This window comes from Anas platyrhynchos, chromosome 16, assembly GCF_047663525.1.
Source record: "Anas platyrhynchos isolate ZD024472 breed Pekin duck chromosome 16, IASCAAS_PekinDuck_T2T, whole genome shotgun sequence".
NCBI lineage: Eukaryota > Metazoa > Chordata > Aves > Anseriformes > Anatidae > Anas > Anas platyrhynchos.
In genome coordinates, this window is record NC_092602.1 from 5839203 (window position 1) to 5865857 (window position 26655).

General features: G+C 43.8%; 1 protein-coding gene across 7 annotated transcripts in view; it reads right to left on the reverse strand.

The window, feature by feature from the left end:
• Positions 1-5539: 5539 nt before the first annotated feature.
• The window catches only part of RNFT2 (ring finger protein, transmembrane 2), a 39491-nt gene continuing 18375 nt past the window's right edge, over positions 5540-26655 (reverse strand). Inside the window, exons 8-13 of one of the 7 annotated variants that reach the window (XR_011803837.1) lie at positions 21909-22058; positions 17359-17424; positions 16265-16366; positions 14321-14618; positions 12181-12259; positions 5540-8872 (exon numbers count right to left, since the gene is read on the reverse strand). Coding sequence is in view for 1 of the 7 variants with exons in the window: in XM_027469637.3 (XP_027325438.1) it covers positions 14484-14618; positions 16265-16366; positions 17359-17424; positions 21909-22058 (453 nt within the window). In the remaining 6 variants the exon portion in view is untranslated. Of the gene's footprint in view, positions 8873-11276; positions 14619-16264; positions 16367-17358; positions 17425-21908; positions 22059-26655 lie in introns of those variants that run through there. The other 6 variants (XR_011803833.1, XR_003500796.3, XR_011803836.1 and 3 more) reach the window with 6 other exon arrangements.

Here is a 26655-nt window from a genome sequence, read left to right on the forward strand (position 1 = left end):
TCAGGCCCAGCATTAACCAGTTGCTGGTAGGGTGCTTTGATGAAGGCGCCGTGGAGGAGCGAAGCGTTATCCTCAGCGCAGCTGAGGCTCCTTCAGCATGCACTGCCCTTCCTCGCAGCTTCAAAGGCTGCCGCAGACAGGACGTGCTGAGCTGCCTCCAAGTGCTCTGGGGCTTCGTGAACGCAAATACAAATGTCAGTCCCTGCAGAGGTCCTTGTGTGCGAGGTGAAGCAGTCTCGGGGATACAGCAGGCAGGGGTGGGAGAGGAAGAATAAGTCCCCTGGCTGCCCCGTGCGCAGACCTGTCCGACTCCCGGCAAGCTTCTAGGCACAAGTGACCAAGCTGCAGATGGAAACACAGTGCAACCCCAGAGTAATAAATATATCCTCTGCAGCTCAGTTTCTGTGTTGTTTTTGCTGTTTTATTTTCATTAGGAGTCTTCCTGGATAGCGCTTTGCTCGCTCCAGTGGAGACAGCTGATCATCTGCAGCGCCTCAGCGCTCAAGTGAGGATGGGTTAGATTTAGAAGAGATGTTGTTAGACAGCAGCGTGTTATTAACTCAGCAGAGTATTTCTGAACAAAATTAGGGCATCCTCAGAGACACTGTGGTGATAATAACTTTGTTCTGCAACAGGATGGAAAGCCCAGGCTTGTGATCCTGGGATTTCACAGAATGGGTCGTACGAGGAGAGTAACTTGTGCACCTAATGAGCGTGCTGCCAAGTCAGCATTTGGCTTGCGATCTAGTGGCCACGGAAGGAATAGAGAAGTTAGTTAGGGGAAAGGGCCACTTTCAACTTGGTTAACGACTTGAGCTCCCCTCCTGCTTTTTCAAGCAGTAACAGCGTTTGTCCTTAGCAAACGGGAGCGCACGGACTGTTTGTGAGGGAGAGGGGTGGTGGTTGTTCCCACAGCTCCTCGTGGCTTTACGCAGCTGTGCGGCTCAGGAAATAATCCTGTATGCTGGGGAACCTCTGCTCGCACAGCCCCCAGGTGATGGTGCCACTGGAAGTGGGATTAGGCTGCAGCATGTGACCGACTTCTGTATCTGTGGACCATGCCTGGGATTTGGGGATGAATGCTTTGCAAATGGCAGTTTTATAATATATAATCTGACATCACCTTCAAATATCCAGCCAGGGCATGAAGTATAGTTGTCATGTGCCAGTTTGGCATGGGATGTCACTTGTATTTTGCTCTATTAGTTCAGAAGTGGCAGTGTATTAAAATCAAACCCTACATGTCCCTGCCAGCCTCGCCAGCCTGGTTCTGCGCCCACTGCGTTGCCAGTAATTCCCCCCGCTGTTTGCTGCTAGGTTCACGCAGAGCCACTCTGTCCAAAGTCTCAGTGCAGTTAATTATCTGTATTAAAATTGGGTTGATAAGATTTCTGGAGATGTCACACTGAGCTGTGCAGGAGTGCAGAGAAAATTAAGGACCAGAGGCAGTGCTGCTAATACAGGGGGAAGCCGGCTGGCTCAGCAGCGAGCTGCGGCTTTGCAGGAGGACAAACATTCAGCGTGTCGCACCCTGTCTGCCTCCCTGACACAAAGAGCCCAGTGCTGCCGTTTGTCCTCCTGCGACGCCAGGAGGGTGAGGGAGCCTGCTCGTCCTGCTGGCAAGCGTCCTGCTCACAAATCCCACAGGGCACCCTCACCCCTCGCCCCGGTTAAATTGTGCAAGAAAAACCTTAAACGCGAACTTTCATGCTGAACAAGCAGCGAGAGTTTTCAAAAATAAGCAGCAGCCCAGAAATGCCTCTCCCCAGGCAGGCTGTGGCCAGGCAGCCCACTCCTCCATGGGAAGAGGTGAGCCCCTGATATTTCTTTACCCTCTCTGGCTTCCTAAATCTTCCCATACTAAGACCTCCCAGACGCTCTGTTCTTCATGTTCTTCTCGAGTAGATCAGCTCTTCTTTCCTCTTACCTCCCGAGCCCCCTCCTAATTGTTTTTTTTCTTTTTTTTTTTTTTTTTTTTGTCTTCCAAGTTACCCTTCTGTCTCCCACAGAGATGCTAATGAAGTGTGAGTGTACATGGATGCGGGCTGCTGGGGAATTTGACAGGGCTCTTGCCCAGCCCTTGTTTCCTCGTTAACCTTCTGCTGCACGAGGAAGCAAGAGCTTCGTCTCTACCTCCAGCTTTCCCAAGCCCTCGGATATTTTTTTTCCTTAAATATACTCATAACTGTTATTTTGTTTATTAGGAGTGGAACAGGTGCCAGCTGAATTGCCTGTGTAAGCCGTTTAGATCAAGAAGTGACATGCTGGCACGTTAGCCGTGAGCAGAGCTCCTTTTGCCAACTGCTTTAGGGGACACGAGCTCAGGTTTTCCTATGGCTTTGTGCAGGTGGTACCCAACCGTGGCGCTGCGCCCTGCCTCTGAATGAAGATTAGTTAAAGAAGTGCTGAGATCAGACCAGGGACCCCCTGCCTGAGTTGTTTCATGGCCAACCTATGCAGCATCCCGGAGAAGAGCACCTTTCTGCCTTTCTTTTTTCCATAAACACCACCTTAGCAGGCTGTGTGATAAAATTGTAGAATTTAAGGCTGGAGAGTTCAAAATAATGGAGAAGCCTAGATGTCCAAATTATTAAAAGCAATGGGATGCGTCAAGGCTGACTGAGATGGTTTTGCAAGTATCGGCCACCAAAATTTGTCATCTCACAACTTATCGTTTCATCGATGAAACGAGTAAGGGCAACTTTCTGAGCAGAGGCTGCATCTCCTCAAGTGACCAGGAAGAAGGGGATACATCACCAAAGGGAACGTTAGTTACCATGAAAAATTCCAAAGCAGATGATTTTTATTTTATCTTTTTTTTCAATCCTTGTTCTCAGTAGACTCTTTTTCTTATAGGAAGTCAGCTGTAATTCCTTCTTTTCAGGAATAAGTGAATTTTTTCTGTAATAGTGGACAATCTCCCAAGAAAGTTTCAACGCTGTACAAATGACACCTAAAATAAACAAATTCTCAGCAGCTCTATGCTGGCACTCTTCTCAACTTACTATCCACCCCAGTATTACAAGTAGGATGTAGTTTGGCTTTGCTGAGCCTTTTTCAGACCCAAAGTACCAAATTTTGATCTATCTGCTGAGTGCCTATTGTGGGAAATTTGGAGTAACTCCACTGAAGTCAATTGGGCTGCCCTGGATTTACAGTGCTGTAAATGAGATCAGAATTTGGCTCAAAGTATATTCCATTAATGAGTCAGATACTGGCAATGCAGCCAATGTGCACCCAGAAATGGCTTTAACACAGCCTAGGATATTCAAAATTGTTTTATTGAAAGGCGGGCTGAAGGCCAGGATTCTGGGGTTCTCTTTTATTCTTTCCATGAAATTCACCTTTATGCAGACGGCCAGCACGAGGCCGATGCAGAACTTAAGAGCCATTTAAGCTCTCAGAAATAGGGCTTGTGAGATGCATAAACATCGCGCTGAGCTCTCTGCCTGCCCCAGAGCAGATTTATCACTCGGAGTTCAAGATGTTCTAGGATTTATCAACTTTTACGGGTTTTTAAAGATTTTCTGTATGTTAAGTGACAGAGCGAGACCGTTTGTAAAACCTTCTGACACCGTGGATGATCTGTTGCAGGCCGGGTATGGCACAGCAGGGCAAGGGTTCATAGCTGACATTTGGAAGTGCTACTACAGGAGAAACAATAAATAAGGATTAAGCGGCTTTGCTTTGGAAGAAATCATTGAGTCAAATCCCGAAGTCTTTATTCAGAGGTAACCTGAGTAAATAGTTCACCTCTCTAAGCAATGACATCATGGGCTCTTCCTCAGCATCGCCAGCCCTTCTCAGCACCCTACGGGCAGCTCAGGTTGTGCCTTCCCTTCCCATCCTAGCTGATGTGGTTAATTTTGGAGACCTCTCTATAAAGACAACCTGTGAAAAATGTAGATGGTGAGAATCTCCTCCTTGTGAAACGTGAGGAGGCTGGAGAGAGCCGTGGCGCTGTCTGTCTGTCTGTATGTCTGTGCTCAGCGTTGGCTGCGACCTGGCTGTGCGGTGTGGAAGGCCAGGATGAGATGCCAGGGAGATGTGTGTGTGAGCCTGGGTGGCAGGAGGGTGCGTGACTTCAGGCAGCCAGTCCAAGGGGCCAGACGGGGACACGAGTCAACTTTTGGGCTATTTCTTGGCAGCTGTTTATTGGCAGACTGTGCTCCGTGGGCTGTTTTTGTGTGGCTGGTATTATCATGTTCACACTTCTTCACGTTGTAAACACCTTTCCCATTTACCTACAGCCAAAAAAAAAAGTAGCTTTGCAAAAAGAAAACGAAAAACTGTCTCCAGTAATTCCAGAGTGGGTGTGTGTGTGAAGTCTGTGCACATGCAGATATAGAAGCCATAAAAACCATGTGGCTAGCTGGTAGCCTTGATCACAGCAAGACAAGTGAAAATGTGCTTCAAGTCGAGATGATTCATTCTGGCTTTTGTCCTTCATGCTATTTTCACTGTTGCTTTAGCTGCCTCAAAACTAGAAAGCAAAAGCCGTAAACTGAGAGCGGGAGAGGTTGTATTTGCCACATCCTGCACACACCAGGCAGCTGGCAGTACCTGGGATAAAGCAGATAGGGATAAATCTTAGGAGGCTGATCCAGGGACGTTCTAGGTTACTCGGAGCCCGTTGCAGTACCAGCTTTTGCCCACCTTCTTCACCGCAGAGGTTTCAGTTAACCTCGGGGCAGTGCTGCTGTATCGTGATAACCTCTGCAGTGGTGTATGCGGAGCAGTACTACAGAAGGGAGGGAAGTGACTCTGGGTTTACATCTGGGTTTACATTAACGCTGATCCGAATCTGCCCCCAAGCTGTTTGCCAGCCCTAATTACGCTCTGACTTCATGGCTGATGCAGTCGCAGAGTCAGCTGCTCCCCCCTCCCTCCTCCCGCCCGGCTGAAGTCACCTCATCCCGAAGGCCAGCGGAGATTTCTCCGCTGAGGTTTCTGTAAGATCACTCCTTGCCACAGTCTCTGCAAGCTAGACAACACAGCCTGAAAGTTGGGATCTGCCCCAGCAAATGCTGGTATCAACAAACCTAGGTATAAATGCAGGAAATGGGAATTTCACAGTCGATGCCCCTTGGGCACCTCTCCTGCTAATTTGCACTTAGATGGGTGCCTTTCTCTGAGCACTTTATTAATTAAGGCTTGCAGCCCACCTATGAGGCAAATAAGTTATTACTGCCCTCATTTTACAGCAGCAACTGCAAGAAGTGGTTTGCCCAGGGCCACAAATCTAATCAGTGGTGGAACCAGGAGCGAGCGAGCTCTTCCAGTCTCTTGTGATACTCAGTGCACCCCATTGCCTACCTGAAACAAAATTAATGGCTTCCCTAAAAGTTAACATTTTTGTTAACGTGATGTAAATGAAGATGGATCGCCCAAAAGAATGAGCCTCACAAAGTGAGAGCTCACCAGAATTCCTGCAGCAGCGCAGATAAAGGCGTCATCTCTTGTGTTGAACCACAAAACCGTCTTCCCCATAAATTATATACCTCTTCTAGTCAGTAAATTTAGCAGGAGGGTTCAAGCATAAATTTAAAAGAAGCTTTTATTGTAACCAATGCATCAATATAATTAAAACCAAACACAATTCTTTTGCTTTCTTAGGCTGGAGGAAACCCTGTGCCCTTGGAGAAATTGTTTCCCCTTTTCCTACAGGGAATCCAGAGCCTGAGCAGCAGCTGTGAAGAGTGGAGATAAAGAAAGAAGTGGAAGATGTTGGAAGTGCTTTGGGCAACGTGAAGAAGGATTTGCACTGAAGGAGCTGTTCAAGGGCCCAGCAGCAAAACAGAGACACATACATGCTTATATATAGAAGAATGTAAACCCTCCTGTATGCATACGTTAAAACGTGCATGCCTTGTTGAGAACGTAAGCAACATTCCTTGTAGATGATGGTGGTCTGAGCATTCGTGCTCCTGCAGTCTGAGTCAAAAGATTAGTGATGTCCTTGCTGTAATGCTAGCATTTTCTCCACTGCACCTTGTTTGTGGTGACATAAATGTCCCTTTCAATGCAGCAGGATGAAAAATTATCTATACATCCAGAGTTAAGTAATACCTTGACCAAACTCGCTGCAAAGCGGGCATGTTCTAGCCTTGGTGGCGGAGGAAGAGGTGCTTAGCAGCTTGGACAACAGACAGTTTGTGTGTGTATATATTAAGCGCTATAGCACCAGGTGAGATAAGCTTTTCTTAAGACTTTTGTTTCTCTGGTGCTACATTTACTATTTGTCTGGGGCTAAACTGCCTCTTTGTGGTGCTACAGTTTCCCCAAGAGGATGTTCTGAAACATGGGACAAGGAGAAATCTATTTTGGTTATTGATATTTATACACAAGATAGCAAAAAATAATACTTGTTCAAGAAGGTGCTATTTTTTTTTCTTTCTTTCAACCTCTGCATAAATTAAGACAGAAAAGTAATTTAGCCCAGAACTATATAAAACTAATTTTCTTTGGGGCAGTTCTTTTTCTTTTGTCAGTTCCGAGCTTGGGAAGCAGCATTCGCTGAGGTGGCAAAGACACACCAGCTCCTTTCACTGCAGTGTACATGTCAGATCTGCTAATGCAGAATCTTCTACAGCTCTGGAGCTGGGTGTTCTCCTGGATGCTGACTGAAGTGGTCTCAAATCCTGTCAACCAGGATTTGAAGAAAAGACCTATAGAAAAGAACTATATCTAGACTAATCAAGAGACTAGAGGATAATAGGAGAACTTGTCCTTAGAAATCAAGAGGCTTTTCCCAGCCTAGTACTGAGCACTTTTTTTCTTGCAGCCAAAACTACCTGTCAGATTCAGGATACCTTCCAGAAGCTATTTACGGTAATTCTTAGGCACATGTTTTAGAAACATTTTTCCTGGCTTCAGATATTTGCAGCACAAAATTAACTTTCACATGGCAGGGGTGAATTTTCAAAGGCATAAAGGGATGTCAAGATTCCAGTTTCCAAAGTTTGGCTCCTTGTCTTTTAAAAATACTTTCTAACCCCTGCCCAATCAAGGAACAAACCGAGCAGTTGCTATGTCCCAGTCAAACTTCGCATTTTTGACTACTGCAGGAGAAATGTTTCTAAGCAATCTAAAAGCTAAATTCTCTCTTTATCAAATATTCACCAATGTGTTTTGGGCACCTGCACACATATTCATGGGAATTATTGATCCAAGTCAATTCACAAACAGCAGAAAGGGCTACGCTGAAAGAGCAAATTGTTGCTAATGAATAACCTTGCCCTACTTTATTTTATGTGCAGTGGTGGGAGGGATCATGTAGCTAAGTGTATTTTGTCTATTGATAGAGTTTGGATGGCCTCAGAACCACAGGGACTACATCCACCGATAAAACATTTTTCTACCATTTTTGGCCTGATGCTCACTAATACTAGGCATCCTGTATTCCTTCCTGGCTCAGTCTCTGATCAGAATAAGAATTCTTCTAGCAAATGGAGGAGCCTCAGCTGATTTCAGCAGGGTTGCAAGTGCTGGATTAGTGACTGCTGGATCAGGCATAGTCTTAAAAATACAATCTTCCGCAAATCACTCAAACAAGGAAGCGAACTTGTGTGTTCCTGTATTGCACAATAGTCAAATTTGAACAGAAAATAATTGATTGGGAAGACTGGATGCATAATTTTGCTATAGAGGACACATAACCTGAAGGGGGCCTTCCCTTTACCCCTTCTCTCACCCTGTGTGTGTACCCCATACACGGAGGTAGCCTTTTGACAACGCAGCCAACAGAGGAGCTAGCTTACATTTCTCAGTTTCAAGTATGAGGGCTCTCCCACATTTCCTCACCCTTAACAATTACTGTTAGCTCCTGAGATCTGAATGTTTTAATAAACTACTAACCTAGAATGTGCATTACTTTTCCCTTGCATCTTCTGTGCATACGGTTTGCACTACCACTGTTTTTTCCTGCAATGCTGGCTATTTGGGCTTGCAGCCTTGAGACTTCTTGCAGCATTTTTTCCCAAAGAGGCAGTTCCCCTGAAACACTACAGCACACAGCAAAGGAAAGAAAAAAGAAAGTTCTGTTCTTATCCCTTTGGGAAAGCCCCTTAAATCAGTGACCAACCTGAGCACGAAGTGATTGGCTAATCTTCCTGAGTCCTAACTCACCATGGACAAGCTTTTCTGAAAAACAAGCAACCGAACCAAACCAAAACCAAACAAAACAAAACAGAACTCCCAGGGAACCAGCCTCTTCCTTGGTTGTTCCCAACATTCACCACAATGGCAGAAGGCATGATGCCTGTTGTTACTCTCATGAAATAAGAACCAAATCTATGGTGCTTCCCAAGTATAAACAAGAGCAGGAACAGACTCCAGATCCTGCTTTAATCCTGATTTGCTTCACTTTTGTAGTTCTAAATGGGATGTTTGATGTGAACCAAGGGTTAACTTTTGGAGACTTTCATCTATTAGTTGCTGGGTCAAGCAAGCTTTGCTAGAGAAACAGCTTACCAGCACTTTATAGCTAGCATTCACTGTACATAAATGGAATTACTTAATAGAGGGTATGTATTTGTCAAAGCCTTACATTTTCTGGTATAATTGCTATTCTTGAATGCCTCCATTTTTTGAAAAGGGGTGTTTTTATCCTTTTTAAAATACCTGATTTAACCCTGGTTGATGTTTGTACTAGAAAAGAAAGCATGCTGTATACTCCCCTAGTGCTGTTCATACTGCATCGCAACAGCTGTGTGAGGTGGTGGGGGGTTTCTGTACCTTCCTCATGGGTAGGAAACCAGCACAGTTCCTCTCTTTCTCTCTCCTTTTTTTTTTTTTTTTTTTCAGCAGCCAAGAAGTCATTGATTTTGATTAGCTTCACAGTTGTGCCTCGGTGAAGACTGGGGAGTGCTCTCTAAATGAAAAAAAAGACCTCATCTTAGGTTTCAGCAGACGGTGCGTGTGCAAGCCAGAGGAGGAGGTTATGAGATCATAGTCTATATAGAACACTGCATAATGTGGCTGTGAGGAAAGTCTTTATTAATTTTTAAAGCAGCACTCCACCAAGATAGCTCCTATCACATATTGGAATTTCATATTTCAAGTTAAAAAAGCAGTACAGCATGGACCACTAATCAGTTCCTCTCCCCTGACTGTTAAAGAAGTCACTTGGCCAAATTAATTCTAGGCTATCACCACTGTCTGATTACAGACAGCTGCGTTACACCCAGGACAGAATTTAGTCTATTGATTCCAGATTCCTTCTTAGAATTATTTTCTGTAGGTAAGAAAATATGGAATGGGACCAGTTCTACCCCTTATGTTGTACAAGAACAGCAATGCCTCCTAGGACAAGCATTACCCAATAAAAACATAGAGCAAATCACCCAAATCAATGAGTTGCTAGTGATGAGGAATGAGAAACCCATCATGCTTCTGTTTTAGAGCATGTAGGCATGCAGAAATTATCCTAATTTAGCTAAGCCCATTACTAAAGCAATTTACTAAAATCAGAAACACTTGTTAAATCAGTTTAATCTGATTTGTGAATTTGTTTTTTTTTTTTCTATACCATGCTAAAATTATAACTTCAGTGCAAAAGCAGAAGCTGTATCTTCTGCTGGAAATGATTAGAAGCAGATTTAGTTAAACTGGTGCAGATTCTATATCCACAAACACCTTGGCACCAGGCACTTTCCCTGCTGCCTCGTAAGATGAAACAATTTGTTCGATGCTGCTATTGCCATTAGCCCTTGGAGGTTGAACAGGCAGAGGAGAATCTCCCTCTGGGAGGCAGTGGAGAAAAGGGAAGCAAAACCAAAGGGGATCCTTTCTGAAATTTTGCCGTACCATGTACAAAATGGCTAACAGTGAGGACAGGATAACACATCTACCTTAATATGTATTTTTCATTTTTCTACAAATGGTTTTGAGAAAACAGCTGCCCATAATCGTAGCAGAAGCCTGGGTGTATGTAACAAACTACCTGTGGCTCCAAATGAAACCCACATTTTTTGTAGGCACACCAAAACTTCCTGGTTATATTCTACCTCCACAACTGGTTGAACAATACCTTAACAACTGTTCTTAGAGCAAATTTGATTTTGAATCCAAGCTTCAAAACTCAGCCTCATTCTCTGCCTCAGTGTAACACTGTGAAAGTTCACTGCTTTCTGTATGCTGAGTTAAAATTGTTCCTCTCTCTCTGTACAACAGGTTAGGAGACACTGGCCACATGAACTCAAAATCCAAAAACCTAGGGAAGTCTAAATAAGGTAGGACTTGATCTTAGGAAAACACTAGTCTGAGTGGAGGAGAGGAATCCTCACATGATGCTTCTACCTTGCTCTTCTAATTCCATGCTGGTCTGAATGTGCAAGACATTTTAATTCAAAGGGCTATCTTTGCTCACAGTACAGCTTTATTCCTGTGCCTGGCATAAGACACTTCTGTGCTTCTTCCCTCTGCCTATCCTACTGGCTTGAACCACATTCCACCTGCATAAAAAGAATCTCCATCAGTATGTACTCCAAATGCACTCCCAAATTTGGGTCTTCCAAACAACAGCTCTGCCCTTAGCAGTTTTGGGAAAAAGCTGACTGTTCCAAAGGTACAGAATTTGCATTCCCCATCTGCAAGATAAATTCAAAACTACAAAATTGAAAAAAAAAGGTGAATATTTTTTCTGACAATATTTATTTGAAAACAAGAGTGAATTTTCACTTAACTCCAATCACGCTTCTTCAGCGTTCACTCTGCATAAATACTTGAGTACTTGAATTTCACAAGTTTTTAAATATTTAAAGGAAGTGACTTTGGAGCTTGACAAATATTCACTGAAAGCTTCTGGGTATTGAACTGTCAATCTCCATGCATTATTGGTTACAGATGCCACCTAACTACAATGGGATTTAGTTTTCATGGATATTCACAGCATAAACTTTCCAAACAATTTGAAAACTGCAGTTTATTGCAAGAAGAAATCTCCCCATCACCTTAAATCCTTAGGACATCTGAAAAAATTCCAGTCTGCTCCCAGATGCATTTCTAACAGAATAAAATTGATGAAATGCAGTGAATACACAATTCCTTGCACATTACTGATTTAGTACTATTTGGATGTAAACTCTTGCAGAGTCACTGTGCAAGTTTCCACCCTCATAAAAGCAAGAGCAAAGCCTATGCTTACTGTTGATACAAATCCACAAAGTCTCCTGTTTATAGTTGGATGTGGCTTCTCTTTTGTAAAAGGAATTTCATATGTTGAGACTCTTTGTACATATTTATAATGACTTTATTAAAAAAAAGAAAAACTACTGTTAAATGGCAAAAAAGGCTCCGGCTTTTATTTTCCACTCTAAAATTTGACAGAATAATTTCCTTTCACAACCCTGTCTTCCCATGGAAATCAACAGAAGTTTCTCATCAGTTGTCACCCCTGTACATCTTAACGTCATATGTCATGTTTTAGGAGGGTAGAATTATCCTGCCCGACAAAACCATCACCGTAACTTAGCTGAGGAGGGAGAGTTTGGCAGACTGCTGACCCCACAGAGCTGTCATTTCCACAGTGTCCAGGCCCCAAAATAGGGACAGAAGGATGTTGTTTTAATTTAACAGCTACATAATAGTGGCTTATAGTGAATTCTTCAATTTTGTGGGACTTAGATTTGATCTTTGTTGAACTTCCACCAGAATAAATATCCACAGCATAAAGTTTCACCTTACATTTAACACTAATTAATCTTAATAGAGAGGTGGAGTTCTTGATGGTCCACAGAGTCTCAGGCACTCATGCCCTCTCAGATACAGGCTCTTCCCAGACTGAAGGCCTCACATACAGATCACAGTGCTCCATTTTGTCACTGATACAGCGCACTAAATAGCAACAGAAGCCTTCTGTCTGAAAGGTTAGCCAAACAGCAGCTTTCCTGAGTTTCTGTTGTATTAAGAAAATGGGGCCCTGCAATGAGTTACATGCACACAGGTGTCAGATACCACTGAAACAAGTCACCAGAGGAGCCAGCCATCTGTATGGGAACCAGAATGCTGCTTTATGATAGAGGGGAAAGCAAAAATCAAGAATCTCTGAGATGAAGAAAATGAAAAGCAGTAGAAGTTCTTCAAAAAATTGTGGTGCCAGTGCAGGGATTCTTACATGGGTACCACAAGCATGCAAGGTACAGGGCAATTCTTCCCCTGTGTATTAGTATCATGTCTTACCACAAGATCTTTTCCGAGTCCTTGGGCTGTAGCAAAGGGTTTGAAGTATGTGACAGTCCTCTCTTACTCAGATTGCTGACTGGGAAAAAGTGGCCAATAAAGAAAAAATATAAAAAAAGAGAAGGACTATAAGAATGGCAAAACATATTCCCCATGTGTTCTTGTTGATTACCTTCCTTCTTTATCACTAAACTAAAATAAATAAATAAATAATGTTGAACCAGTGCTACAAATGCTACTTGTAGTTTTAGGCTCATACTGACCTTTTCATACTCTCTCCAAATACATTTTCCAGGAGCATTTAGAAAAACATCAGAATTAGAGGTAGCTTTTCAAACATTTCAAAAGCAGACACTACCAACCTTTTAATTAATTGGCATAGCACTGAGAACTGAAGCCGAAGACTTTCATATTAAATTAGTCTGCTGGCAGACACAGGAATTTTCCCTTTTCCCGGTGAATATACCAGACTATCATGCAGAACAACATTTTTATGCCCACTGAAAACCTCACTTTCTTCCTTCCCGAACTCTCTTTCTCCATCCCAGAATGTCTATTACCACTGGAGACAGCCACTGGATTCCTTGGCTCAGTTCTCCACTGTCATGGGATCCATTTGACAAGAATCAAATTGCTTTGTTATGAAAAGTAAAGCTATTCCTTCTCTATTTCCCTGTATCTCTCAGACCAGATTTGGACTATCTTCCCCGCTCAGGCTCTGCCTCTCATCATTTCTCCTCTAGCCATACTTAACTATTATTTCCAAAGAAATGTTGAGCCTTAATCCTGTTACCATTAGCTCCTGTTTGCTTTAATTCTTCTCCCTGTGGAGTTTCACGGCAGGAGGGGAAGGCAGTCGGTATGCACACACAGGCTCATTTCCCCCAGGTACAGTTCTTCCTGATTATCCACTCAAGTGGGATTGTAACCTTACGGCCATTTCCATAGCAATGAGCACTGGAAGATGCCACAGTTGCCTAATGAGGCACTTTCTCTGGGCATGCAGCAAAAAGCAGAGGTTGTTTAGTGATGGAGAAAGCTCCAGCAAAGGAACAGCAACTCAATTTGCATGCAAGTGCTCCTGCAGCACCCTCAGTAGAGATGGAAATTGCAGCAATCTCTTCTTTCTCAGCTACCAAGTATGTTAATTCTCCTGTTAACAATACAAGGCATCTCCTCAAAGAGCTTTTTCTGAAGAGGAGGTGTTACAATCAAGTCTCCACCTCACAGGTGGATTATCCAGCTTGTGTATAAACCAGGCTGGCTCCTGAAGCAATGCAGCTGCTTCTGTATAATTCTGCCCTCCAGCTACTAAGTCTCACTAAATCCTGTCTCTCCAGGGGGCCCTGTATCCTGGTGCCCCAGCCTTTCTGGTAGCAACAGCGCTATGTGGCCTCAGTGCTGCATGAGTACACTTCTGGTTTTGGACCCACACAGGTTCTGGATGCTGAGGGGTGCTGGATTTTAAAGCCAGTAAGCCTTGCCCCAAGTGGCTATACTGAGATACTTTAAGTTGTGAGATGGTCTTGCTTAGGACCTTAACTTCTCACATAGTCCAATCAACCAACTTTAATCTCTCCTTGCCTCCCACGGTTCTCCCCAGATGCTAGGAAATCAGAAAGTCTGATCATGAAAATTAAAGAGGAAAAACACTCCCAAGAAAAGCAAGTGTCAATTCCAGCGTCACTAGCATGGTCTTTTCATGAAGGTGACAACACACAATTTGTGGAATTAATATAAAAACAGGGCTGTTGAGAAATTACATTTCTCCAACCCCCAAATAATCTTTGGGCATGCAATTCTGAAGTGGTATTTTGGAAGAGTTCTGAACAGGTAATGTAGCAGCAACTGTGTAATTCTATGAAGCTACAGATACAGGGAAGTTAGAGACATTTAATGTGAAAAATCTCACCCATGGTTTGAGCCAGAGAACAACAGCCTTTTTCTAGTACACCAGGTTATACACGTGCAGTGGTGAATTGACAGTACACTCTCCTTATACATGCAGTATTTACATACACTAAAAGGACAGAAAAAAAGGAAACACACCAAGCAGTTTATAACCGTGTAAGTTCAGGAAAAAACCCTGGCTGTAGCTTAGCCATGGAGGTTGCCACAACACAAAACACATCTCACTTGCCTTTGAGGGTAAAACTTCTGGCTAGTAACAATTGTTGTTCATTGGTTCTTGGAGAAACAGAGCTGGAAGAAACACTAGGCAATAAAACAGGGGCATAGGATCAGCAGATTTCTGTCTCTTCCTTCTCTCCACGTGTCAGTCCATTTATTGGTATGTGTTGGTTTTAATACACCTGGAAATGAGCAGAGGTGGTGCCATCTTTCCAGCAACGCAGGGTTTCTACTGTGACAGAACGACAAAGCGGACAGGTCTTCTCCCTGTCAAACCAGAGGCAGAGGCATTCTTCACAAAACACATGCTGTGGAGACAAAAGGGCAACATCATGATGCAGGCAGGAGGTCCAGTCTTGTCACTAAGCAGCATGCACACTCCACAGCACAGCCGTGGGACCACGGAACCATTCAGGTTCACATGGACAGTGCAGCCAACTAGCAATACTCAAGTGATATGAAAAATAAAGCCCAGCATTATTAATACATCAGTTTGCCAAAGCTAATGAGATATTACTCTGTTTCTTAGTATATCAATAGAAAGAAACACTAAAAAAAAGCCTCGAATATTTGGGCTAATGAAGTAACTGAGAGCAGAAACAGGTTTTCTTTCTAACTTTTCTTTACCCTGTTTCAACCCGCAGATCCCTGGGTTATTTTACAAGTCAAACAACTTATGGCATTTGTTTCTGCTCATGTCACCCAGTCCCAGTCGGTAGCTTCCATAGTCCCAATTTCCCCTTCTCTATAAGAGTCAGTTTTTGCCCCTCATCTTCTCCCATTTCCATCCTGAGCCACGACAGGATTCTCCCTCCAGCCTACCATGGATTTGAAACAGAGATAAGGAGGGATTGCTGTCCAGGACACAACCTCAGCTAGACCCAGACTGGAAGAGCAGGAAGGGGGAAGGGATTTCTAGAAGCAGTAAGAAGCTCAGACCTCCTCAACACATGTGGAGTCAGCAGAAATATTGCTCATCAAAATCTCAGCTCTGACAAGCACATGCAAAAGTGGCTTCCTCTGGGGCTTACAGCTTGATAACATCTGCACAGATGTTCACAGGAATAGTAAGAGGCATGCTTGATGCATAGGTGACCTACTTGATTGATTCTGAACTCCCTCTTGCAAAGGATGAGAATGCTAGAGCTCTTCAAACAAGGGCTCTAAAGTTTTATTTTGACATCACAAGAGAGCAGGTGACTCCATCAAGGTTTTCCCGCACATACCCACACCTCACCTGGAGACGATCTGCAGGATGCAGAATTTCAACCCCAACAGGCGAGAGAAAACCTTGGGGAAGCACCAGCGATCTCACCACTAGGTAATGCCTTCAGCTGGCCTCTGACAGATGACCAAAACACGTCAGCGTGGTGTGTTCACAGTGTTTTAACAACACCGGGTTAGGACTGCTGCATTACTCAGAGCATGACATTCTTAAGCTTTAGGTTTTTCCAGTGTTTACCAAATGAGAACAATTCCCACGTACTGGCAGGGGTGACCAACTTCTATAGGCAAAACTACTTGTATTCCTGGCCAGGTGTTCAGACACCACAGTTACACAGTGCTGCACCAGTATTAATGCTCCCTATCAGGCTCATTCTGGATCTGTTCCCCTCTCAGAGCTCTTGCTCATAATTCAGCTGGCCTATTGACTAGCCAGTCTCCCCAAGGGTCAGATAAAAATGTCTTGCATTCCAGAGCCAAGGTCTGGACTGCCAACTGGCAGTCCCTGGACTACAAGGCTGATCTTTTCCATCTCAACTGCTATAATCAGACCCTACAGAGTGGAGTTCATATGGCTCAGCTCTCATGAATCACTGGCTATCTGGAAGAGGGCGATAAATATCCACTAGGGCCTAGACCAAGACCCAGCAAGAGCTTTTAGAATTACCTAGGCTAACTGTGCCTAGAAATGCCAACAGGGGAACCTGACGGGGGAAGCTTGGGGTCTTACCTGGCACATAAGGATCAAAGGTTCCCTGAACTCTGCTTGGCAAATGGCACAGATGTCACCTGCCTCACTGCACTGCTGGCTGGTGGCACGAACTCCATAGGTCTGTTAGGAAGAAGGGGAAAAAAAGCCATTGTCAAGAGGTTTGAAGATAACCTGGTTTGTGTCTGAGAATACACACAGATCATGTTTTTCATACACAGATATGTATGTGTATGTACAGAGAAGGGAGATTTAGGGATCAGCATGCAGAACACAGGGAAACTGCAGTTGTGTGTGTTCTCTGTCTTGTTACCCCCTCGAGCTGACTCCATCTTTTAGTGTTTCCACTTACGGAGCAATGATAATGAAATTTAATGAGCTCAACAGGGAGCTGAAAGGATTAATTCAGCATCATTTGCAGAGGTGTTTAGATAGTGGGAGGTATTATTATTAGCAAGTTAGACAATAGAAGAAAGAATAACAGCAGCAGCACCCACACGCTTCCCTCTTTTCTTCTTAAATACTGTAAAGTAAATGTTGCTTCTCCTACTGTAACAATAATAGGGGAAATGGAAACATGCTGAGGAAGAATGACCAGCCCAAACCCCCAGAATAAGCAAGGCAAACTCTAACAGACTCGTATGATGTTATGTTCTCTTCCTATACAGTCTGTGGTTTTACCATTGTAAAATACAAATCACAGTGTTTCACTGCAACAGATCTGAATGTCAGTGCCAGGCAATGTAGCATCTCTTTTAATGGCACTGCACATCAGGCATTATGTACATTTATTTAAAATCCTTCTCACACTCTGCAGCTCAAAGTTTTGCCAGTGCATGTGGCTTTCATGTCAACGTATTAATCCATATTACACAAGGCTTCCAATCAGACTAGGAAGGCCAGACTTGCAACAACCTATTTACCATAGCTAGGACAGGGCAGATATCAGAAAAAGTTCCTAACACCCCTGACAGGAGATACCAGCTTATCGAGCCATGGGACAAGAAGTTATTTTATGCTATGATCCTGATACGCTGAACAATTTTCAACTCCATCATTCATTAGTAACGTGGTTTCACCTAGGAAACTGTTCTGTGAAACCTATGGCTACTTACCTGTGGGGTGCAAAGGACTTTCAGTGCCTTCCGGACACTTCCCACACGACCACAGATGTCAAAAGACTGCAATAAAGACGTTAAATTTTAGATATTTTTCACAAAACACGTGTATGTGTGCATACAGTTCAGAAACTCAGGACACACGTGGCAGAGTTTCTGCAAATGGATTCTCAGTGGGAACAAAGATCCTCAATAACAATGGTGCCAAAAATATTTCATGGTGATTGTGAAATATATAGTAAAGGTGAATCGATGGTGCAGCAAGGTAGCCAACAAAAAACCTCTGGCAAAAACGGGTTGCAAATCAGTAACTTTAAAGTACAAAAAAGAGATTATGGGGTAGTGGTGGGGTAAATTGCCCACCCTCCCTAGGTATGAAAGGGCTAAAATGGACCCATTCCCACCCTGAGTCCCTGAGAAGTCCAGAAATAAGGCTAGAGGACATTGTGGTTATCCTGAGAGTGAGGGAAGGAGAGGCTACCTCTTTACATGGAAGAAGTAAGAAATTGCTTTCCACAGCCTCTGGGGAGAAGGAGGATTTCCAGGGCTGTGAGGCTCTGCCACACACTTTGATACTTCAGGGCCCAGATGATATTAAGAGAGAAGGAGTGGGAATTGCCCGTCCTGCTGCAGGGACAGATTTAGTGATTAAATACTACCAAGAGAAGAAAAGCCTGAGGAATGTGAAGCAGGAAGGAGGCTGGCTTGCTCCCATCTGCCTAAAGAGTGAGGAACTTTAAATGCCTGGAAGGGAACGAGTTACCAGCACCTTGGTGCTTGCACACAGCCAAAGATGGGGACAGCACCAGGTCCTTCTCCTTCCCCCTCCCTCCACTGCCCAGCAAACATGATGTAACTGCATCTGGAGAGCAGTGCTCCTCATTACAGACTAAAAGCAGTTCAGAGAAGGGCAGAAAATGAGCCTGCAGAAAATGATTTCTGAAAAGAGACTGAAATACATAAATATTTACAGCTTGGCGAAGCAATACCAAAGCGTGGGGAAAAGATGATAAACTTCCTCCAAATATCTGGGGGCTCAGCAAGAGAGCAGACACGCAGCATCCTTAAAGTGAGGACAGAGTAATACTACTAAAAGGGAAAACGGCTTGGAAACCTAATCCAATTTGCCATCTTCCCTGTCTGCTGGCAGGATGCAGAGAGAAAGATACTATGAACTAGACAAGATAGAAAGAAATGATTGGGCAAAGAACAGCCCTGCATTAGTTGGGAAAAGGGCCAGATGACATAACGGGACCTTTCCATTTCTAACCTGAGTGAGGAGCAGCCTGGAGGGCAGGGGAAGACGCGGTGCAGAATACACAGAGTTGTAGTGGACTTACAGTACAGAGGCACCAAAATGCCTGGGGTTGGCTTTCTATTTTTTTTTCTAGCATGATTAAGTGGGCTCACTGCAGGGAATGCCAATGAGATCATCGTGCAATAGACGTGGAATCAAATGAAGGCACCAATAATGCTTCCAGTCAGCATGTAAAAGGCTCCCAGGGTCCTTCCAGTAATGCTTCCAGTCAGCAACTAGCACTTGAGGCTGCCGACTGCTACAGACTTTTTATCTTCTAACACGGGCAGGGATCAGCTCTCTCCCACAGTACAGTTCACAGCTTTTTCTGGTTGCTTTGCTTATAACAGGACTTTTAACACCTTTCCCCTGGTTCTGATATCTCTGATTCTCCCAGCCCATTCCCCCCCTTCAACTTTATTTCCCCTGGACTTTCCTGTACCCCCCTAAATGCACGTTTCACTAGTTCCTTTAACATCCCTTTATCTCCCCATGCACTGAAGACTACATTGCATCAGTTGTCTTTCTAGCAATAGGACTGCAACAGCTGGGTTCAGTGCCTGCTCTCTTGTCAATGGAAGAGCTACTGTAGAATTAATTGCCATCACCCCCCTTCTAACTATGCTGAAGAGCATGTGTCTGAGGTAGGGTTCAACTCACAGCCTGAACAAAGCAAACACCTACTGTTACCCCACTCAGTCATTTTCTCCCCATCATTACCACTCCTATCCTCAGTCAAAGGCTTCTGTCCAGGACAGGGAAGTATAAGACCTGGATGCCCCTACTTACGAACATCTGGGATTTCTTTGCCGAAATCAGAATTTCACGCCAGAGACACCAAGACAGCTCCCACCAGCTGCACTATACGCAATCTTCGGAAAGCCAAGTCTGCTCTTTGTGTGGGGAGAGGGGACGCAGCCCTAGCTAAGCCCTGGATGTTTGCCAGAAGCACAGAAGGTCTAAGTGCCAAATTGGCTTCTGTGGTTTTTCTAATGTGGTTTGTGGCTTTGCTAATGTGGACTCCTTTGGGTATATTTTCTATGTCTCAGGCAAGGAATTAGACCTGCAGCTCTTGTGATAGTAGATGGGGTGCTCATACCTAGTATTTCATGACCTGCTTTGGAAGAGTGAGCTCCCGTTACTCCTGCTTTTCTCTCTCTCACTTCCAAGCAAAGTCTCCAACAGGGACAGGTCTAACCCTAACCCAAACACAGCTGTGCTGCCAAGTTACTGCTACACACCAGCATAGGACAGTAATATTCCTAGACAATATAGAAAGCACCAAACCAATCCATACAGGACTGCTTGTACCTGTGCATAAGGGTCCTGAGTGCATTAATATGCCTTCATGGTTCTGATGAACTTCACCTGGGGTCTCCACCCCACATACCCTGCCCATGGGCTCAGGAGCTCTATTTAAGCTCAGCTCTGTAACTTCAGTTTCTCTTTAAGCTGTGCTATAGGAATGTTAATTTCCAGTTTAGCTGTAAGTGTATTTACCTACAGGTTCTAATTATCTTGGCTTATCAACCCATAGAGTAGCTTCCAACTTTGACCATGGGCTTGTCTCATTACTATGGCTACACGAGGCAGTCATGAGACTATGTCTGACCCTGGTTGCCTTCCTCTGATCATGGCCTGTGGATTAACTTCCTGCTATCTTGTACCTGCTTCACTGCAAACTATTTACCTGAAGGTTTGGGCTCTTCAGCCCTGGCCAGTGAGGCCATTGTCCTGCCACCTGTGTTCTGCTCAGCTCCCTTTCTCCCAGGGAGCAGCTGGCCCTCCACTGCTCCTTAGCACTATGGTGACTTCTCCAGAAGCAACAGACAGCACATAGAACTGCAGGTAAGCATCCCTTCTGCAGGTGTTCCTTCCTTTTCACAAGAAAGAATGACAGAAAGATCACCTGAAGTCTGCCCTTGATTTGTGATCTGCCTGCCTGATCCCCACAAGGCCAGAAGGGCATGCAAGGGTGGGATACTGTTCTCCAGAAGAGATTCAGACAATAATACTTTTGAAAGGGCAAAAATCCTCTCCTGTATCTCAGAACAGGAAACGTGTAGCTAAGAGTCAGGATGATTGTGTGGGGAACCACACTAGTTTCATATGTCTGTTATTCTGGCAGTGCTCTGTTTCTGGCTTGACTTGGCTGTAATGGGTCTGTGACCATCTTGCTTCCCATGACCTCCTCTGCTTATCTTTACAAAAGCTCTAAATTCCTCTTCAGCAGGGTTTATATGCCCCATTTCCGTACATATACAGGCATATCTCAGATAAGAACTGTAGTTTGACTTTACTTGCTTTGGTAACCCATTAGCCTCTTGGAGCTTTTTTCAGCTGAGATATTTTCTCTCAGTTCTTCAGTCCCCCCAGTCCCTTTCTCCTAGGGTGAGACAAGCATCAGAGGTGCAGCAAGCTAGACTCACTTGGCCTTTCTCAGAGCTTTATCAGAGGAATGGATAACAGATCTATCTTTTGCTTCAGCTACTGCTCTGCCTAGGGCAGGAATATTAGTTTCCAGTTCAGCCATAACTAAACAAAAGATAGCAACCCTAGGCAGAGCCGAATACACATAATTAGCAATACAGCTGTTTCTAGAGCTCACATTTGTGACTTGTCTTAGTCAGTCACACCTATTCATTTACAATTTTACAGGCAGACTCTGTTTTTTTTTAAACTCTTGCTTTTGAGCAAATGTCAACGGTATTTGTCACTGAGATCCTGGACTTGTCTCAGCCACAGCAGGACCTAAACTGGGGCCAGAACTACCTGTTTTATCTAGGCAGGACTTGGAAGTCCCTTACTCTGCCTGCTGCACTCAGTACTGTGAATGACAGAGTACCTATTCTGCCTCAAAAGATAGAGACTTAGAAACATATAACTGTTGCAACCCTCCTTTTAGTGCTGACTCTAGAAGTCTGGAGATAGCTAACCTCTCTTCTGATACTGGTCCCCCAAGGCTCCACTCCCATTCTCTTCTAGCCTTTATAGAAAGGGATTAGAAAACAGCAATGACTTCATCAGCCTGATGCAACACTGCATGAGCAATCACACATCTTTCTCTAGCTCACCAATGCCCACATAGTGGTAAAGCAAAATATTTTGACAACTGAAGCACAGGGTGTCCTCAGCAGCTGCAGCTTTCCTTCCTAAGTAGTGATGGCAACAATTTAAAGGTGTATTTATTCCCCTCAGCTGTGCTTCTTGCTCTGATCTTGCTACAGATATTAACTGAGGTGGTACTCACCTTGCAGAGGCTATACAGGATGATCAGAATCCCTCCTAGGAAGTAGCTGCTGGATGGGTCATCTCCCATGATGTATTTATACCACAACTGGATGGGGACAAGGGATCGGAACAACTGGCTCAGCTCTTCAATAACCAAATAAAACTTTCCCTTTAAAAAAAGTGATAGATGGTTATTATCAGGAAATCAAAAGAGCATTTAACAGGTGTAGGGCTTGAAGTTTATAGGACTTGTGTTCACTGTCTATCTATGCACTCTGTTAAATGGTGCAAAGACCAGTGTATTCATAAGATGCATTTTTCTTTGCAGCCATTCAGTACCTGGAAAGGATAACCCATATCACTGTTTCTTTGCTGTCACTGTGTTCCTCTTGTTCTTTACCTTATCCAGCCATTGTTTTAAACTTCTGAGTCACAAACTTTTAGAGCAGGTTATGGATACATACCTCTTTGCATATCCGTACAGCGCTGCAGCGTGTTAGCAGTAGAGGTTAAGATTTTCAGGGATTAATATGTAGATACTGTAAATAACGAGGAAGGGAATGCAAATGAGGTCTTTCACATGCTATACATCTTCTGAAGGTACAGGGATTTAAATGTAAGATGACACTGGTATTCCTGACAACATTGTAGATCACCCAAGAAATCAAATTAATTACCTATTTCCCAACGTCCTTCCCCTTCTACTCTGGTGTTGGAGTGTTTACTGTACACAGATAAGGCTGGCTCTGAAAAACCATCAGGGCATTTTAAACTCAGAGATGCCAAACCTTTCTGAGGACCTTATGGAAGAAAAGTGTTTGTGTGAAGCACACTGGTGGGAATGTTTCCTGCAAAAGACTCAAAGATGTGATCACATCCTTTGCGAATCCTTGCCAAAGCTGTTCTTGCCATTCTGGTGTTCACTCCAATTAGAAAGCTTGCTTTCCTTGAAGGCCACCTGCGAGGTAGTAAAATCCCTCCTGACTTACCACAACCATGGGGTACAACTGAAATTTTCCTACAAGAAGGCGCCTAAAACTAGGATCAACAAACTGGCTAAATAAGGCTACCTAATCTAAGGTCAAGGAAGGTATTTGTTCTGCCCCACATGGTTTAAAAGGAGAACAGTGACAGTGGAGTAGGTCAGGGCAAGCTGTGAGTCAGAACTATACTTAAACTGCAATGACATTATCCAGACTGATTTTTTTTTGATATGTCAAAATTCTTTTATTTGATAAGATCAGGGAGAAGGGGAAATTCCCCTGGAATTTTGCTGTGTTGTCCTAGTTAGCTTTGTCATCAGTGATGTCATCACGGGTCAGTTGTTAATTGGTGAGATTTGGAGAGGGGATTAAGTCCTCCCCGGTCCGCGAGGCTAGCGGCAGCCAGCGCCCTTCCCCTGGGTCTCAGAGATGAGATCACTCGGCAGGCCATCCTGCCGTACCGAGCAAATCGAATCCTTCAGAGAGCTCTGGCATTCTCATGATCTCATATCCCCCCCGGGACAAGGAGTGAGGTCACACCAGCAGTTGCTAACGGACCTGGGCTGCTTTCTTCCTCTCCCCCCCAATCCCCTCCTCCTTGCTAATCCCAGGTGGCATCACATAGCAAAAATGTAACAGCACCAATCTGGGGTCCTAAATGCAAGCAATTTATTAAATTAGCACAGAGGGCTCTATCCAGCCTCGTGCTTCAATACAATCATCGTTTATTTCTGGAGCCCTTGTGACAGAGGGTCGCAGTCTGCTAATGACTACGCTGTCACTTCCTTCCCTTCACACAGGCAGCTCTCCACCTCCCCCTCCTCAGCCAGCTCTGATGAAAGCTACCAGCAAGCTAGAGGCAGCAAGCTGCTTGCTTTCTGACTCCTTCCTCCCAACAGGCTCTCACTCAGCTTTTACTTAGCCTCTCTTCCCCAGCAGGCTGGGCTAGGACAGGTCAGTGCTTACTCTCTCATTGCATCAGATGGAACTTCTGGATCCAGCATGCGGGGTGTCTGTGAGCTCCTTCCTCTGAAGCCTGAAATCAGGGCAAATGCTGAAACCTTTCTAACTCAAAGCACTGACACACTGAAACACTGGAGCCCACAGCACAGTGTAAGGAAAGGTGGGTCACAGGCTGCAGAATCAGCAGTGGAAAAGTGGGGGCTCTAAAATGAACATGCAGCAAGTAACAAATTTCAATTCTTTTTAGCCACAAAATTTTCCCACCTTTATGGAGCTTTCCAAATTCCTTTTTGTTATGATGCAAATCTTGTTTTCATTGGTAACTGCAAGATACTGGGATTTCTTAGCAGCTAGATAATTAACACCCTCACAGGAGTGCAGCTAAACCTTTCAGTTGAGGCATCCTTCCATCCAGTCTATTACCACCACCCACTTGACCATTTAGGAGAGGTCTTTTGATAACCTTAGAGTGATTACAGCCAGGAGGAAGGAAGCAATACAAGGACAGCTGAGCATCATTTAAAAGAGAACTAGAGCTCCAGTAAATGCTTACAAAAATAAGGCTTGTCAGGCATGTCAGTGCAACACCAGCCCTTTTTTAAGCTAGGAAAAGTGCCTAGAAAATCAGAAGTAATTCTGCAAAGGGCTGTGCCAGGAATAAATGGGGTCTTCTGAGCCAGAAGCTTAGAAAACAAGGTTGTAACCTACAATTTCATCAGCAGAATTTAGCTTTCTAACAGCAGTAACTCACTGTTAGCAGCACCCATCATTTGTAAATGCACCCTATACTCCTTTCTGTCTTCTGTTCTCCAGCTTTACTGTATCTTGGCTTCCTAGACTGAAGTTTTTCAAGCTAAATACTTGTTTTAACCTGCTTTCAACTGCATTCAAGAGCTTCAGCCTAAAGCATTTCAGCTAGTTCTCATCCACATTTGGAAGAACTTTCATATTAAGCATGACTACAATTATTTCTCCTGTGGACCTCTGATTTGGAACAACTTGAGATAAGTCAAGGGCTGCTTCTGTTGGGTGACTTTTCGTATTTCATAAAAATCAATGCAAACCTAGGCACTCTGCAGAGTGTGATGCATGTCTGATTTGCGTAGGTCCCAGTCCTTGAGCAAGCATTTCATCACACTGGACTACACAGACTAAACAGGGTATTAACTGAAACTATAGTTCTCTGTTGGGTAGAGTCAGATACCAGAACAAGCCTTGGCTTTGGTCTCATTAAGCCATTGCAACAGGTTGGAATTAAGCCGGAGTAAAATGAAAGTACACTGCTGAACCTCTGTAGGGTCAGTTACTGCAAAAGCTGTCAGCTTACTGCTGTCAAACACTTCATTATCACAAGCAGCGAAGGACTGTGCTGTGGATCTAATTATTACCAATGCTGCTGATGAGCCATGTGATGCCACATGGTGAGATTTGTGTTTTTTTTCCAGAATGCTTTGTTTAAAAACTAAGTCAGTGACTTGCGTAACCCTCCTTTTTCATCTACCTTAATCATATTAAAAGACAATTTCCGTACTTTAAATCTAGCACTTATTTTGGAAGAGCAGAATTCAGGATTTTCATATAATCTCAATCTTCCTTCTGTAGATACAGTGTTACAGTCTTTAACAATGTGACCACCATTTTCACAGAAGGTGAGTGGTACTCATTAAGCACGTGACTTTACTGTTTTGCTATACACACATTAGATGATGGCAAATTGCATCTTATCACTTCATGCTATTCAAGCTCTAAGGAGAGCATTACTAAAGATCCCTGAGTCTTTTTTTATGACATTACCACTATAGTACAAGACTTTCAAAAACTTTTTTTTGCATCGTTGGCTGACATAAGGGACAGCTTTATTTGCATTTTCTAAATGAAAACTTGAGACACAGGAAGGGTAAGGTTGGTTTTGGTGTTCAACCTGAGATGTCTGGGATTAGAGTTTTTAATATATTCAATTTAATAGATCACATTACCTTTAAAACCACTGACTTCAGTTTGCAGCTGTACATGGCTTTCCTACAATCACATAGGAATTACTTGGCAAAGAAAAAGATGGAATTTAATTCTCCAGTGTAGCATTCAACTTTAACCTATAGAGTGTTTTTCTTCTTCCAATGGTCTCTTTGTTCTCTACGTGCTTTCCAGTTTCTACACCAGCTTCTTTCAATATACCACCTTGCTCCATCTGTGGGGCACAGTATATCATGTTTGGTGATGGATGAAGAGGTCTTACAGAAAAATAACATAAAATCACGTAATTAAAAAATGAATTGCAACATATGCAACACCAAAAGGGGGCAAATTACAGCTGCAGAAGCAATGCTAATTTCCACAAAGCCTGAGTATTGATGTTGTAGTCTTATTTAACATAAAGCTTTGTAAAAGCATGCATGTGCCTCACAGAAGGAAATGGAGAACGGCATGATAAGGTTTTACACAGCAGAATTAAAATGGGATGTAAGAAGTGAGACAAGTTGCAATGAGGCAACTGTAAGTTGTGATTAGCACTCAAGGGAAGTTCCAAGTCTCACTTGTTCTGCTGCCAGCAGCATTAGGACATATACTGAAACAGGAAGATGCTAGAAAAACTGAGACCTGCTGGCAATTTGGATCAGAGGAGAGCAGGCTCTGCTGAGATTTCAGGTCATACTGCCAATATCAGAAAGTGTTGGGTAGGAGCAATAAACTGCACTGTGGCACAGAGGGTGCTGGTGGAAATCATTGAATCATGGAATAGCTTGGGTTGGAAAAACCTTGAAGTCCATCCAGTTCTGACCTTTCCTGCCAAGGGCAGGAATGTCACCCATTAGGTCAGGT